Source organism: Lepidochelys kempii, chromosome 4 (genome assembly GCF_965140285.1).
Source record: "Lepidochelys kempii isolate rLepKem1 chromosome 4, rLepKem1.hap1, whole genome shotgun sequence".
NCBI lineage: Eukaryota > Metazoa > Chordata > Testudines > Cheloniidae > Lepidochelys > Lepidochelys kempii.
Window position 1 is genome coordinate 49,638,801 of NC_136383.1, and position 15,341 is coordinate 49,654,141.

Below are 15,341 nucleotides of genomic sequence, written 5' to 3' on the forward strand. Positions count from 1 at the left end.
GTGGACCTGCAGCATGGAGCACTGCAGAAATTCTGGATGACACTGGTGCCCATAGGCAGCTCTGGGCAGGCTGCTGTATCTTAAACATGCCTCCAGGGCCATTTCTGCCCCCAGAAAAATCTGGAATAGAGTGGGTGCAAAGGTGGCTTACCATCACCATGGTTCCCCCTCTCCCTAGGCTGTGAGCTATATGCTGTGCCTCCATGGGATGCAACTCAATATCTCCCTTGAAGTCCTCTATGCTGAAAAAACTATCATTCTCACTGACTTCAGTGCGAGGTCTGCCTGCATAGGGAATACCAGATAGAGCCTGAAAAGACCAACACTAGAAAGAAAAAGCACATCCCATATTCCCAGCAAGAGGTGTTTTGACAGTAGCTGGTTGGTAAAGAGGTTTGAGAGTAAAAAAAGGAGGATAAAAGTTGAAGGTCCTGATTCTTATCCACACCAGTAATAGTAGGATGCAAATCCTTACCATAATACTAGTTCCATTGCTTTGAATGGGTGCATAATTGGGCCCTAAATGAGAAAAGTCACAACGTAAGTTTAGCATGCTATTTTAGGGGATCTTTCTTGAAGGACTTGAAGATGACATCTTAGAAAGGTCAAAAGCAGCATTCCAAGGATTTCTTTATATTGTCTACTTCCTTTGCTTTGTGCAGTTATACCCATTGCTTCAGGACCCAATACATGTCCTTCATTCTGACTTTTTGTAACTCAATGGACATCTGATTAAAATATTTTTGCATTAACATTGCACATATTCATGGAATTGAATCATTAATTAGAATCATAAGCACCTGTGTGCCATTTTAAAAATCATTACGTTATTTCACATGTTATTTTTCTTTTAAATATACAATTGCAGTAAATTCAATGATTTCTCTTAAGACAAAGTACCTGCTTGTGTGAAACTAATGCTACTGAAAAGTAATGGCTGAAACAGGCTCTCTTAACACTTCTAAATTTCAGTCTCTGTAAGAAGAAAACAAAAATAATACTATAGTAAACTTAAAGGAACCCAGTCAACTTAAAAATCCGTCTGAAAATATTTGTCTATTGTAGTTGCAAACAATACTTAAGGTTACTATAACTGAAAGAGATCAGCGGAAAAATATTGTCCTCTCTATTTACTTTGTTCATTTGACTGCACTTAGAGGAAACAGTAATACTAACTGCACACAATCTAGTCAATTAGTGCACCTTCCCTATTTATGTGGGTCTTTCACACAAACACAGGAGAAAAAAAACTGCACAAAAAAACCCAGGAAAATGTGATTGTAAGACCACAAAAACTGGCAGGAGACCTCAGAAGCATGTGCAGTGAACAGACTTTAAACCTCTTCTTTTTAAAAATTGATTACTTCAAGTTGACAGCATCCCTTTAACTGTAGAAGTTTAGATAGTTCTAGTGTTTCCCTCCATATATATAAATTAAAAGATTTCTGTCTGTTTCATGAAGGTTTTGAAGAAACAATTTATCTTCTAATAGGCAACAGTTTTAAAAGTAGATATTTAAATATTTAATTACGGGGTTTTTTTTCTAACATATTAACAGTAACATCTTATCCTAAGGCTGGAGTAGTCTTTGAAATATAGAACCACTTTCTTGAGCATTTAAAATATTTCAGTGTTCACCTACTGTGCAAAGTATTATTAATAGGAAAGGGCAAGCTAAGTCACAACTGAGCCAAACCTTAACCCAAACCACAAACTGGAAAAAAAAACGCACCAAACTGTTTTGATTCTGAACCAAGTTTTGCCTTCAATTTTTGCAACCCAATTTCCTCCCTAATTTCTAGTTTCAGTTGAAACTGGGAACCAGGAAGTAGGTTTTGTAGGAGAACATAATTTGCTGAGATTTGCTGTGTTTAAGAAAACATCCCACGGTTTGTGTACATATCCAATTCAACGTTCCAAACCTTCTCTAATTCACCTTTCACTTAGTATGCTTATTCCAAAACAGCTGTCCTTTCTTTGACAAAATTCCCATTGATTCCATAACTGGTGGTACTTCCAATCACATCTGTTAACCAACTGTTATTGTCTTTAATGGGAGCTTTGCCTAAATGAGGACTGCAGATCCACATTTTCCTAGACTACAAATATCCATGTATGTTCAGTGGTTGAATTTCAAATGTCTCAACTGATTTGAAAGTATTTACTGGACTGAGAGATATTTCTTACATATATACTGTGGAATACCGGCAGAACCAATGATAACTTTCAGGCTTGTAGAAACTTTTCAAATGCATCAAATTATTGCCTCAAACCTAAAATTTGCCTTCCCTTTAGCAGAAAATCAATATTAAATATCAGAATCTATTTTCAATTACTCTATTGAAAAAAACTCAGGTAATTTAGCAATCCTACTAGGCCACCACAAAGGTGGGTGAAGCCACCCTGTTTGTATGTGAGGAACTGAGGTGCTGCTTCAGTTGAGACAAGAGAAGTAAGATATGGGTGAAGAATGGAGGGAGAGAAAGAACAATGTTGACCCAAACTTTTAGCTAAGGAGCTTTACCTTGCCCTGCTTTCCGGCGAAGGCTAGGTTCTTCATGAGCAGGGTGCAGGATACACTGTTCACAGTATATCTGATTACAAAAACATTTCCAGAACAAATGTTCATTGACAATGTAGTAAAATCCCCAATTTGAAGAACCTAAGGTTTGCTAAAATATAATATTATAAAAGGGAAATACTAATGAGATTTTTCATTTTTTTTCCTACTTGTCCCCACTCTCCTAGAGAGACAAGATGGGATCGATGTCCACATGAGTGCTGTGGCTTCTGTTATTTTACAGCACAGAGCAGATGTACTTTCTACATATCAACTCCTTGTACAAAAGTTTGAAAATGTAAAAAGAAATTACAGCTCTAGTAACCAATTCTTTTCCAGGCTTAATTTTAACTGTGACTTGCTCTTGTAATTCACTGAACTTCCAGGGAGGGGGAAAAACCTCCCTATCCCAATGCCCCAAGCTGAAATGGGGCACTCAGGCAACACCTGCTTCTTCATGATGTAAGTGATCACGATTTCAAGCCATCTTCCGTTGGGACAACCTCCAGGATGATTTGCAATGTTTCAGTTACCCTGTCTGCAAAGATAAAAGTAAAGAAACTGGAGATATGTGGGAAGCAATCAAGGAAGATTTTCCTAGAAGAGCTTTCAACTCACCAATTATGTGTGTTCATAAGTATTTAGATGTACCAGTCATAGCATCATAAGGTGTCTCATTTAAAGAGCCCTACCACTGTGTTCCTTTTCTAACCACATTTTGCTCAGCTCTGTGCCAAAAAGGGACAATTACTAGGTATAGAAAGGTTCTTATTTGTTGGAGAGACTTCTATTTAGACATTATCTCTAGAGAGTTGACTCTCTACAGTTGTTCAGCTCAAAACAAAATAGTTAATGTTGCAATAAAGGTCCAAATATGCTGAATGATGCACCCATATTCTGTGTCAGAATCTGCTTGACCAAAATAAAATATTAAATATGTGCATGTAACGCCTCTGCACTGGTTTAAACATGTTACAAGTCAGATACAATTTTATATTTTTCTTTGTGACCTTTGCTATTATTAAAGAGAAGAGTCATGGATTAGTGGGATTTGTCCTTTGAGTGGTGTGCCTGTTTACACTGTTGATGTGGGCACCAATCATAAATATTGAATACCAAGGAAAGATTCACTTCTTCAAAGTTCATCTTAAACTAAAAGGCATCCTTGCCACTCAAGGGCCTGATTCGCCGCTGCCCAGCACCTTGTGTAGTCATTTACACCAGGGCAAAATGAGGGCACTAGGGGGGGTAACACACTACCATTCTGATTTGTTAGTGTTTCACACTCACTCTGCACTGGTAAATGACACAAGGTGCAAGACAATGGAGAATCTCTCTCTGTGCAGCTCTTCTTCTCTGCTCTTTTTATTTGGGGCGGGGAGGGGGGCGCAGAGGTTTCATACAATATTTAAGGGGAGGAGTTTTTTCAGAAGAAATACTTTGCATTGTAGCCTGGATTATGGAAGTGAGAAGCTGCAAGCACTGAAACACCCATGGTACTTTTGTGCTTTAAGCAGTGGCTAGAGATATTGGGCCTGATTCTCATTTACACTAAGGCCCTTTATACCACTCTGGCACCGCAAGTTATCTTTGTATCCATTGTAAAGCCCTTTGTGCGCTTCCAGGGCAGTTTAAAGGACCCTGAGCATAAACGAAAGTCAGGCTCATCTGGACTGCCTTCATAGGCGAGCTCGGAGTCGTTATCTATAACCACAGAATAAAGGCTGGGAATGGGAAAGAAACCTCACAGTAACAGCAGTGATTCACTGGACATGTCGATGACAGGACAAGGGGCCTGCTGCTGCTCTCTAGCATAAAGCGGAGATGAATTCCTGTGGAGCCCAACCTCATTAACTCAACAAGGAGAGCAGCACTGAACATATCATGCTACACCTTGAATGGGCACATGGCACCCTCTAATGTCTAGAAATAGCAGGTAAAGAATGGGATGGATTTTACAAGTACAGCATATCTCTACCCTGATATGAGCTCAGCCCTCAACATTCAGAGCAATTGCTGAATTTTAAATTCCTCAAAGGTTGGGGGATGCTCAGCCCATTATAAAGAGACATTGATCCAGATTTAGGGCTGTGTAACAAACACCCCCAAATTCATGTGTTTTGGCTCAGCTCCACCTCTGATTTCTGCTACATTCTTTTCATTATGAATCTACTTTTGTAGGGTGCCCCTTTTCTTGGATCTTTGGTTTCAGGTTAATTCTGTCAAAGGTAAGAAAACAGCCAGGTGCAGATATGATTTGTCCAAGCACATTGTGTAAAACTATGTCTCACAAGTGTCTGATACTAGTGAAATATTAACTGCCTGGTGCAAGATTAAAAGCCATTTGGGAGTGAGAGAGCTAGAGAGAGAAAGTGAACTCAAACATCTCTCTGGCTACCTGCATTGGCCAGGCATATTAACTTCACAGTAAGTGAAGTTATTTTTATGAAATACGGTAACTTGATAAGTAAGATGAATGCTCATGTTGCAGTCTCTGTGGGAGATCAGCTAAATGCATTATTCAGATCTCAGAGAAGCATCCTAAATAGACTTATTCTGAAACAGTACATGTGAAAAATGCTCTTTGGTCTCGACAGTGCAGCAGTATCAACTCCTGCAAAGTAATATCATTTTTAAAAAATGACTCCAGGGATATTTCTCACTGCCTACTCTGAAACAAAGCTGTTTATTTAATGAGTGGGTTATCACCTCCTCCCCACCTCAAAACTCTCAGCATCAGTTTTCTCTAACTACTATTGTTACTATAGGAATAACACAGGGAAGCTGAACAAGCTGTTTCACCCATATTGACAGGTGTCTGCTGCTTTCCCCTCTGAGCCAGTACTGTGCGTCTGTATGTGTTACACAGGCATCTGGCTTGATTTCCTGCATGAGGATCCGGTGTTCTCCAAAGGGCTAGAAGAATCAGCCACACTGTCACAGCTGGTAGAAAAAGCATAATGTATATCCAATCTCCCTTAAAGAGAATATTTTCCTTTCACCTGAGTAATGTAGTTCAACACTGGCATCCTGTGGCCGCAGAGTTTCAAGTAACTATGTTGCAAAACCTCAGAGCTTCTCACCAGAAAATGCAAACAAATATTGTTGGTTTATTAAGAAAATATTTTCTAGTTCCTAAACGTCAAGTCAAAGAAATCATAAACTAATGTGGACATCTCCGACTCAGAATAGGGCTGGTTAATTGCTGCTGGGAGGCACAAACTGGCCTGTCATTGGCAGAAGTACATGTTGCATGCACACAAGGTACTTGTGCTACTTTATTAGGACAAGCTCATTTTAAAGGTCCAGTAAAGCCCAGTGGTGTGGAGTTGGGGAGAGCCCTTGATTTTTTATTTTAATAAACTGTAGTGGGGAAACCAACTTCTATTCAAATCTCTAGCTTTCACCAAGTGTCTGCAGCATAAGGTAAGCTTTTCACCCAGTTTTGTTTAACAAATTGCCCACCGTTTCTCAAATATCTTAGGAGATCTTGCCTATATTTCTGTTTGCACTGAAACTGTCTCATGATAAAACCTCACAAAATAGGGATGAGTAACAAAAATTAAAAAGGGAGTGGGACAGCATTTTTTAAAATTAACTGTACTGTTTTTTCGTCTCTAATCAAAAGAGATTCAGACAGCTCTTCCCCAACACATCAAAAGTTTCACAGGTTTTTGAAAAAATTCCAAAAATAATATATAAACAATTTTCCTCAATTAGATTCAGATGTAAAAAAAAAGAAAAAATACAGCTAAGTTACTTCAGGAAAATATGTTGGAAGTCATTCACAGAAAAGATGTAAACAACCATCATGACAATATGTCAAACATAAAGCATTTTATCCCATAACTTTGCTTTTTAGTAACCATTAAGAATCAAAAAGAAAAGGAGGACTTGTGGCACCTTTATTTATTTGAGCATAAGCTTTCGTGAGCTACAGGTCACTTCTTCGGATGAAGCTTATGCTCAAATAAATTGGTTAGTCTCTAAGGTGGCACAAGTCCTCCTTTTCTTTTTGCGAATACAGACGAACACAGCTGTTACTCTGAAACCTGTCATTAAGAATCACATCACCATCTAGGATCCGTTTTAATGAAGGATTAATTAAAGGATCCAGCACAGTTTACTTTAAACAAAGTCCTACTGCAGCCCATAGGTGTTTGGTTTGAGTAGTGAGTGCAGAATCAGACCTACATTTAGGGCAATGCTTTAGTTGTCAGAAGCTGTTGTCCTCTCAAGGAAACATTTAATCTATTAGAACAGGCAAATGACTGTAGGAGGAAGGTCAGTAACTTAACTGGGATCAGATACCTGTGTGGTAGGTGCACAGGGGTTCAGTAATCTGAAATGTCTTGTTTAAAAAATGCTTGTCTGTCTGATTGGTTTAAAGAATAAGCATGCTGCAGACATGGCCATTTAATTAGCCGGAGTTTAGTTTAATGGTTACAGCATTTGAGTGAAAAGCAAGTGGTTCTGCTGTCCCTGGAACAGAGTGGTGACAAGAATCGAAAGGCCTTTCCAGTTTGGGGCTTATCACAGTGTGGCTGACCCTTTAAGGGGAGTTGGGTCTCAGCCCCATCTGTGACATACTTAACTTGCCACCCCAGGGGAAAATGGGTCATATGACTCAATCAGGCCTCTGGAATAGATAAGGGAGAAGCCTGGATACTCAGATGCCAGAGGAGAGATGGAAAGAGAAGGGAGGCCTCCAGGAAAGAAGCAAGTCTTGGGAGCTGCTGCTCATTAGAGAGCCATCCCATAGGAGTTCAGGAAGGACTAAGAGGGAGAAACTGGAAACAGCCTGGGAACGGCTGAAAGCTGAAGTGTGTCAAGTTGTATGAGTTATTGAAATTGGACCAGACCCTAAGAAAGAAGGGGCTGGGCACTGTTTGATATTGGCAAGACGACTCTGGCTTTGTGTTTATGTTTGTACTGGTATAGCCTGGAAAGGGTGGTGTTTTTGTTAATTACTTAGCTGGAGGGCTAAATCACAGCAGCAGCCAAACTGGGCTATGGAGTTTTTGAGCAGTCTTAACAAGGGGGAGGGGGGGAGTGAGGCCCAGTGATAAGGGCCACCCCATGCTATGAGAGAGTGTTTTGGGGGTGGCAACCCCATTACAGAGATCGACTGAAAAGTTCTGAGAGAGAAGGAAGAGTCCCACATTAATGTGGACTTACCTAAGAGCCTTCTGAACCACCTTGGCTTCTTGTCCCATATGATAAAGAGGTAGTAGGCGGGGACACCAGTCAGGGTTATTGCAAAGCCTATTCCCGTATTGACAGGATCAGAGTAAAGTGACAGTGCAACCATGAAGAGGCAGGTGAAGGAAAACAAAGCTGGAATAAATAGCGGCACCTGAAACACAGGCCAAAAAAACCCCCAAAAAACGTTATTACTTTCCACTGACCTTGGTTATTGAATGACACTGGTATTTAATGTTCCATGAAATATAAATTGGATAAAACACAGCAGCACACTATGGTTCTGCAGAAATACTAGTGTTTTGGAACATGTCTTTGAAATGTGAGTAACTAAAGAATATAAATTAAATACAGTGTGACACAGTAAGTTCTACAGCAGTCTCTTAATTACACACTAAAACACCACAGCACTTTACATCCTTTAAAATGTAAGAGTCGTAAATATGTTATATTACAAAAGTCCTTCCTCTAGTCCTCTCTTAGATAAGCAGCACTAACTATAGTAAAGATTTCTTCTTTGATAATTACCTATTACACTCTATTTTAAAATAAAGCAAAGCGCTCAAGTCACCAGCTGTCTTGTAAAATTATTAAGTACATACTGATATCCTTCCTAAGGTACAAAACAAAATCTGGCTGGAGGAGCGCAAGTTAAATTGTCATTTGACCACGGATAAAAGATATTTGATAGCATTAGGTAACTGACAGTTACTGAAGAAGTATTGTGCTTCTGACAGCATGACTGATTATGTTATCAATGCCATTCTGAAAGCAGAAAAAATAGCAATTAATTCTCTCAACTTTCGAGGGTGATGCTGTAAACTGTCTTTTCACCTCTTTGAAGGAGGTGCATGATGGTGCTGCTAACTAGAAGCCTACTGTAATGGAGAATTCTCAAGAGATGATCCCCTTGCCTTTAGACATTACCAATTCTCTATTGTACCCTGTCAAAGTGTTGTAAAAAAGAAATCACCGAGAAATGTGCTAAGCAGCTACCCTTCATTTATACGCCTACAAGAATGCAACAAGGCAAATTATTTTCTAAGTTAAGATAAGTTTCTTCCTCATATTTAAATAGGGATAGGTTTTTGCTACTCTTACTCATGCTAAGTACTGTCTTGCTATACAAGTAACCTCACTGGGAATATTCACATAGTAAGGTACTACTTAATATAAATAAATGTGACAGAATCAAGGCCGAAATAACTAGCAGGCCAGATGGAGCAATTTTTCTGGGTGCAATTTAGTGCTCAAAAGTAACTGTTGTGGGTACAAATACCAGTAATTTAATGTCTAATGACCTGTTTGTACCTGAAATTGGTGATTAATGCCAAATAAGGCTCTGCAGAGAGATTAGGAAAATAAAAATTTAAAAAATACCTTCTTGATGTCTAATTACCAATTTTTGTTCCTGACATTAATTCTGGTTGCAAAATGTAGATGACGTTGTTTCGGCCTGCAAACCAAAGGCCAGACTGAGGCCCAGCTGCAATGCCCCCAAAATACTGGCAGTTTGAAAGATACACAGCTGTGTACAATTAGGAGGCATCTTCAAACAGTTTGTTAGATTACAGAGCAGTCAGAACCTACTACCTTAGTTCCTCAACATGGTGTGAGCAAAATCGATCAAACACCTTCATTTTCACACACGAACCTAAATATAAACATACAACTGCTTCTCCCCAAACCCCATCAACAGTGAACAAGAAAGACTTCTTCTCTAGAGAGAAACATGGCTAGATTAATATATTTGCTCTTCATCAGAGATCTTGTAGCGAAACAAGCTGGGAATTCTAAAGTTAAACATTTAAACTACAGTAAAAGAATCAATTCTGTTAGCATCGGTTGCCTGCCAGCAGCTAACATTTTACTCCAGAAAATCTGTTCCCTTAACATCAGTCTGTGGACTAGGCAAGGGTTAAGTACAGGGAGAGAGATTTATGTAAAAACAGTCAGATTGCTGAAGTTACCTTGAAAGGACGAGGCATATCAGGACGTTTATATCTGAGATAAATCAGCCCAACAACTACCAGCCCAATAAAAAGCCACCTGGCGAAACTGAGGAAGTTCAGGAGGCTGTACAGATCCCCAGTGAAGAGCATTATCATTGTTAGAGGGTGCTGCAAAAGAAATTCAGAGCATAAGAGAGACTTAATGCACACACTTCTTTTATTTATATCATCTTGTATTTATAGTATGACTTTCGTCCCATAACCAATCACAAACTACACACATACTGCACCTCTGAAATGCAATCACCTCTGGAGTGGAGAACAGCAGCTAAATTGTCACCCAGAAGGATGTACACAGCAGGGGAAGGGGAAATTTTGGTCAACACCAGGAAAGCCCCTACTCTTATGAGAAGTGCCCTGAGATCTTTAATGTCTACATAGAGCACACAGGAACTCAGGTTATGTCTAAACTAGACTTTTGCACTTTGGCAGTTAATTAAATTTGCAGTTCCTAATATGTTTGTAAAAACTAGTGTAGAAACTCCACACACATTTGTTCTAGGCTACAAACTTTTTTTTTTAATCAGAGGGATCAGCCTAGGTTAAAGAATAAACATTTATAGCCTGGATCAAATGGCTGGGGATTGTCCACACTCGCTTTTACAAGCATGTTAAGTATCACAATAACGCAAGGTAAAAATGTCTAGTGAAAACCAGCTCTCTGTTTTTATGGTCTAATTCAAAAGGCACAGCCAATTTATCCTTTTTGGAATGAAGGGCTAGGTCAACCTGGCTATAGGCTATGTGTTGACTGCCAAACAAAAAAGTAAAAAATCCTAGTGGAGACAGGCTGTGTAGTTTTTACTGAGATGTAGTGAGGCAAGGTCAACCCTGGGTGGGAGGTGGAGGCATGTAAGGCTGGCCTTGCCTAGCTAAATTGTGATAAAAACTACCTCTACCTTGTCTCCACTAGGATTTTACAGTGAGATAATTAACTTGTTTGGTTTTTCAGTGAAAAAAACTAACGCACCACACATAGATTTTTGGCAGTAAAGACCTCTTTGGGATTTGGACAGGAAGTGTAAATATTTCAAACATGGGGCTTACCCCACTGAACACCCCCTCTGACTTCCAGCCCATTATCATTTCCACAGTCCCCCAAATGTGCTAGTTTTTTTTACAAATAAAAGATACAGGATAAAATCCTCACCTCATGAAATCAATGGGAATTCAGCATTTGACTTCAGTGCGGCCAGGATTTCACCCATAGACCGTGCCCCCCTAAAAATCTAACTTTAAGCATGATGCTGCAATGCAGGGAAACCAATGGTGGAGGACAGAAATAGGGGTAAGACACAAAAAAGGCTACAGATAGGATCACATGGTTACTTCAGCTTGTTATATGCACATCTTGATATTAAGAGTTCCCCTAGCCACAAATAAGCTGGCATGTAATAAGCAATATCTTCCTTTCTTCACTTTGTGTACTGAGCCTCGAGCACTGAATGTGCTCATTTTCCTCCTCTCCCCAAAACAAGCTCAGCCCTCTACATAACACACAACAGGAAAACGCAGAGATGCTAAGGGTCAGGGCAGAAAATCATCTTTGTAACAACTGCACTTATCTCTAGGATGGCATGAACAACAGGAAGAGTCTGCATAAAAGCCATCTTCATATAGAAGCATGCTGCTTCTAGAAGGAAAAGTAGTGTGTGTAACTGGTACTAACACAATAAAAGGGAACTCAGGAAAGCTGCACCGTGCCAAGTGCTAAACAGAAATGTAAGTCACAAAAGAGTCAATAAAATATTTAGCAAAACAAATGGAAGATTGCAGGGTAAACCAAATACATTAAAACATTCTCCCCCCCCCCCCCCCGCCCCCACTTAGGGAACCCAATTTTCAAACTTGGGCACCTAAATTTATGAATAAATGAATAAATTTAAAATTAAACATTTAGCATATGGCTCCACTGCAATTGGATGTGTGATTGCAGCACATGGAGACATACCTGAGCTAGCTTGAATCTTGCTAGGGCAGGTACCAATAACAGTGAAACCATGGCAGCGTGGAAGCCAGCACAATATGTACCCAGCCTCCCTAGCAGGCTTGTAATCAGGTAGCTAGCCCATCCTGCTGAGCTCCGTTGCTATTAGCACTTGCGCTAGCTAGACTAAAGTTAGCTTGGGTGTGTCAGCACGTGCTATAACCACACCTGTGTCTGACTGCAGTGTAAACAGACCCTTAAACTGATATGTGCACATTTAAAGTGAGTATTTAGGCACCTATTGTAAGTGTTTATTTAGGCCCAAATCCTGCTATCTGATTGGATCAGCAGACTCCCTACACCAACATGGAGTCCCACTCAGGTCAGTGGGATTGCACATGTATACAAGGGTCAAGCCATCTGAAGCAGGGCCATTGGTTCCTCAGGGCCTGATGCTGAGAGGTGCTGAGTACCCCAATTCCCACAGAAGACTGAGTCCTAAATGGAAATTTATTTACAGACATAACGTTAGGCAACTGAGTTTGAAAATTAGGGCCTGAGTTACTGCTCTTCTTTTTTCCTAATGCTTTCCTGTATAAATTAGTCTTCAGTGTGAACACAGAGCCAACTTTTAGCTGTGAGTCTGTCTTAGGAATTGGTAACTGGCCCATCACTATACTACCTTGTGCTTTTCCTTTCTTCTCATAGCCCTTTCACAATTGTTTCTCTGTTCCCCATCTTTTCAGACACGTTCTCACAAAGATTAAAAAGCAATCACTGCACTGCTCAGGGCTCCCCCCTCCTACATTACCTTTGTGTATCATAGTTTGCATTTTTCACATTATGGTGCTCTCAGACACTACTGTTTAGCTATGCTTCCAATTAAGTGAATTTGAGTTTTATTTCTCTACTTCCTTTTTCTATGAGAATTCATGTCACTGAAAGGGGTCCAATTAATCACTTTCTTTCAACTTTCCAAATCCTTAGAAATAAAGTGTAATGAGACAGGATTTAGGTAGCAGCCACAAAGAGCTAAGTGCTACCATCAGAAACACAGAGGAGGAGGCACTAGAATAGATCACTTCAATGCCTACATTCCTCTGCCCCTCACCAAACCCCAAAATCTAAATAAATAAATGAGACTCCAGCAGTGCCCCCAAGTTCTGCTTGAATCCTCCTGTGCAAGCCTGTAATACAGAATATTGCGCAGGAACATTTGGTTATATGATTTACCAAAACAATGATAGCTGGCAGAGGAGTGTGCTTGCGGACATGAATCATGGAGAGAATTTCCGGAAGGTGACCCTCACGGGATGCAACGTAGAACATCCTGGTGAGAAGTAAATGTGGACAGACTTTAAATACACTCTATTACAAAGAGAAGTCAAAGCAGTTCACTAGAGATGCAGAACACATTCAAAGTTATCCTCAGCAGCTCTACTTATTTTTATTGAAGACATTCAGATTTTATAAGATAACAGAAGCCCATACTCAGAAACCAAAGCAAAAGGCTTATAACCATTCCCCATCCCGACATTATCAGTCTTTACCAGCAGTTAATATTAGTGTTTTCTCACATTTACCCTACCCCATAGAAATAAAGCATCAATTCATTAGGTATTACATTAAAAGGATTAATTTTAAAGCAATTCACAGGGCTTTAGCAATGTGATAGTAATGCCAAACATGATAAAAGACTATTGTAGTCAACCTCTCCTGATAGTTAAAGGAATTAATCCGGGCTTCATTTGCCCTTCTTGGTTTTGGGTCATGCCTTAACTAGTTCAAAAAAGAACAAGATAAGTTCATGGAGGAAAGGTCCATCAATGGTTATTAGCCAGGATGGGTAGAGATGGTGTCCCTAGCCTGTGTTTGCCAGAAACTGGGAATGAGTGACAGGGAATGGATCACTTGATGATTCCCTGTTCTGTTCATTCCCTCTAGGGCACCTGGCAATTGGCCACTGTCAGAAGACGGGAAACTGGGCTAGATGGACCTTTGGTCTGACCCAGTATGGCTGTTCTTATGGTCTTACCCACCTCCCCCACACACTCCAATAATACCTGGATCTTCTCACCTGGAAACTGCAAAGACACCACCATTCATAGATCCAAAGCAGGAAAGGGCGACAAATATTGGAACGGCTAATGAAAAATTTCCCATTAATCGTTCAGCAAAGGTCTGGTAAAAGAGAGCAACATGAATTAACAGAAAAAATAATAGTTTCTACAAGATCCCATTCTATAACTTTCTGTGACATTGTACTGCACATTTGTCATCTTCTCTTCACTGGTGGGATCCAACTTACTGTGGACAAGTGTCTCCCACTCATACTCAGTGGGTAGCACCTTATTCAGACAGCAAAGCCTTATTTCAGTGTGGCTACTTATCAGTTAAGGTACTATTTCATGGAAGAGGGGTAGACTCTGCCCCTAATATTTGTTTTAAATACTGTCAGCTATCAACTATTCATTTACATTCTATGAAGGAGAATGGATGTCTAATCCACATTTGTCATACATATACAAACATGCATAATATTTTGTACAATGATCACCACACTGAGCTTCCAAAAAAAAAAAAAAAGTACTTGTGGCACCTTAGAGACTAACAAATTTATCTGAGCATAAGCTTTTGTGAGCTACAGCTCACTTCATCGGAACGATGAAGCTGTAGCTCACGAAAGCTTATGCTCAGATAAATTTGTTAGTCTCTAAGGTGCCACAAGTCCTCCTTTTATTTTTGCGAATACAGATGAACACGGCTGCTACTCTGAATACTTAGCTTCCGTCATCCTACAGTCTATAATAGCCAGTCACATCTCACTCTCCTAGGTCATTACTATAAGAGTTTTGTTTCTTATCCTCATGGTTTGAAGGATCACACAGATTCTGCCCGTGATTTTCTGTGGTCCCACGAAACATTCTGCTGCTAGATTTTATAAATGTTACAGAATTAGTCATTTGAAAACAGGGTGTTCAGATTCTCCTGTTGAAAAAACCCTTAGCTGTATCAATATTGGCATGTGGTTTTACACTTGTTTATTGCAAGACAGATGCCAAAAAAATAATTGACACCACCACAGTTCAGCAAAAAACTTAAACCCGTACTTGACCTTAAGCATGCACTTAAGTCCCAGCAACTCTAAAAAGTCAACTGAATAGGGATGGGCTAATGCTATCCACAAGTTTAAATTCATCCCTATGCATCAATAAGGAATCCAATAAAGTCAATGAGACTTAAGCCCATGTTTAAGTGCTTTGCTAAATTGGGGCCTTACAAGGGTGTTTTTGTGCTTCATTATAAGTGTCCCACTTTTTTTATTCTTATTTTCAGGGGGAAATGATCATCTTTAACAGCAGCAGATCCACTTTAACTGTAGCCAGATCTATACATTTGTATTTTTCCTCCATAACTTACCACTGCCACGGCCCCTGAATTTAGCAATTCCTCAGGGCTGATTGTAGTGAAATAGGCCACATTTGTTAACACATAGCCAACTGTGACAATAACCATTGAAACGCATATTGCAAGTGGTATGTTTCTGGAATACACAAAGAAGCTCATTAGTTGCAATCTGCTAGTCATTCCCTGAAAATGAAGCAAATAAGAACATGAGAAAAAGCCATTTGGTCTTTGT

At 39.7% G+C, this 15,341-nt stretch overlaps 1 protein-coding gene across 1 annotated transcript in view; it reads right to left on the reverse strand.

Annotated features, from left to right (window-relative positions):
* Window positions 1-2,617: 2,617 nt before the first annotated feature.
* SLC7A11 (solute carrier family 7 member 11) overlaps window positions 2,618-15,341 on the reverse strand; it is a 74,250-nt gene continuing 61,526 nt past the window's right edge. Inside the window, exons 7-12 of the mRNA XM_073341133.2 lie at window positions 15,122-15,245; window positions 13,779-13,882; window positions 12,935-13,031; window positions 9,733-9,882; window positions 7,739-7,916; window positions 2,618-3,098 (exon numbers count right to left, since the gene is read on the reverse strand). Of these exons, the coding sequence (XP_073197234.1) occupies window positions 3,031-3,098; window positions 7,739-7,916; window positions 9,733-9,882; window positions 12,935-13,031; window positions 13,779-13,882; window positions 15,122-15,245 (721 nt within the window). The 3' untranslated portion in view covers window positions 2,618-3,030. The remainder of the gene's footprint in view (window positions 3,099-7,738; window positions 7,917-9,732; window positions 9,883-12,934; window positions 13,032-13,778; window positions 13,883-15,121; window positions 15,246-15,341) is intronic.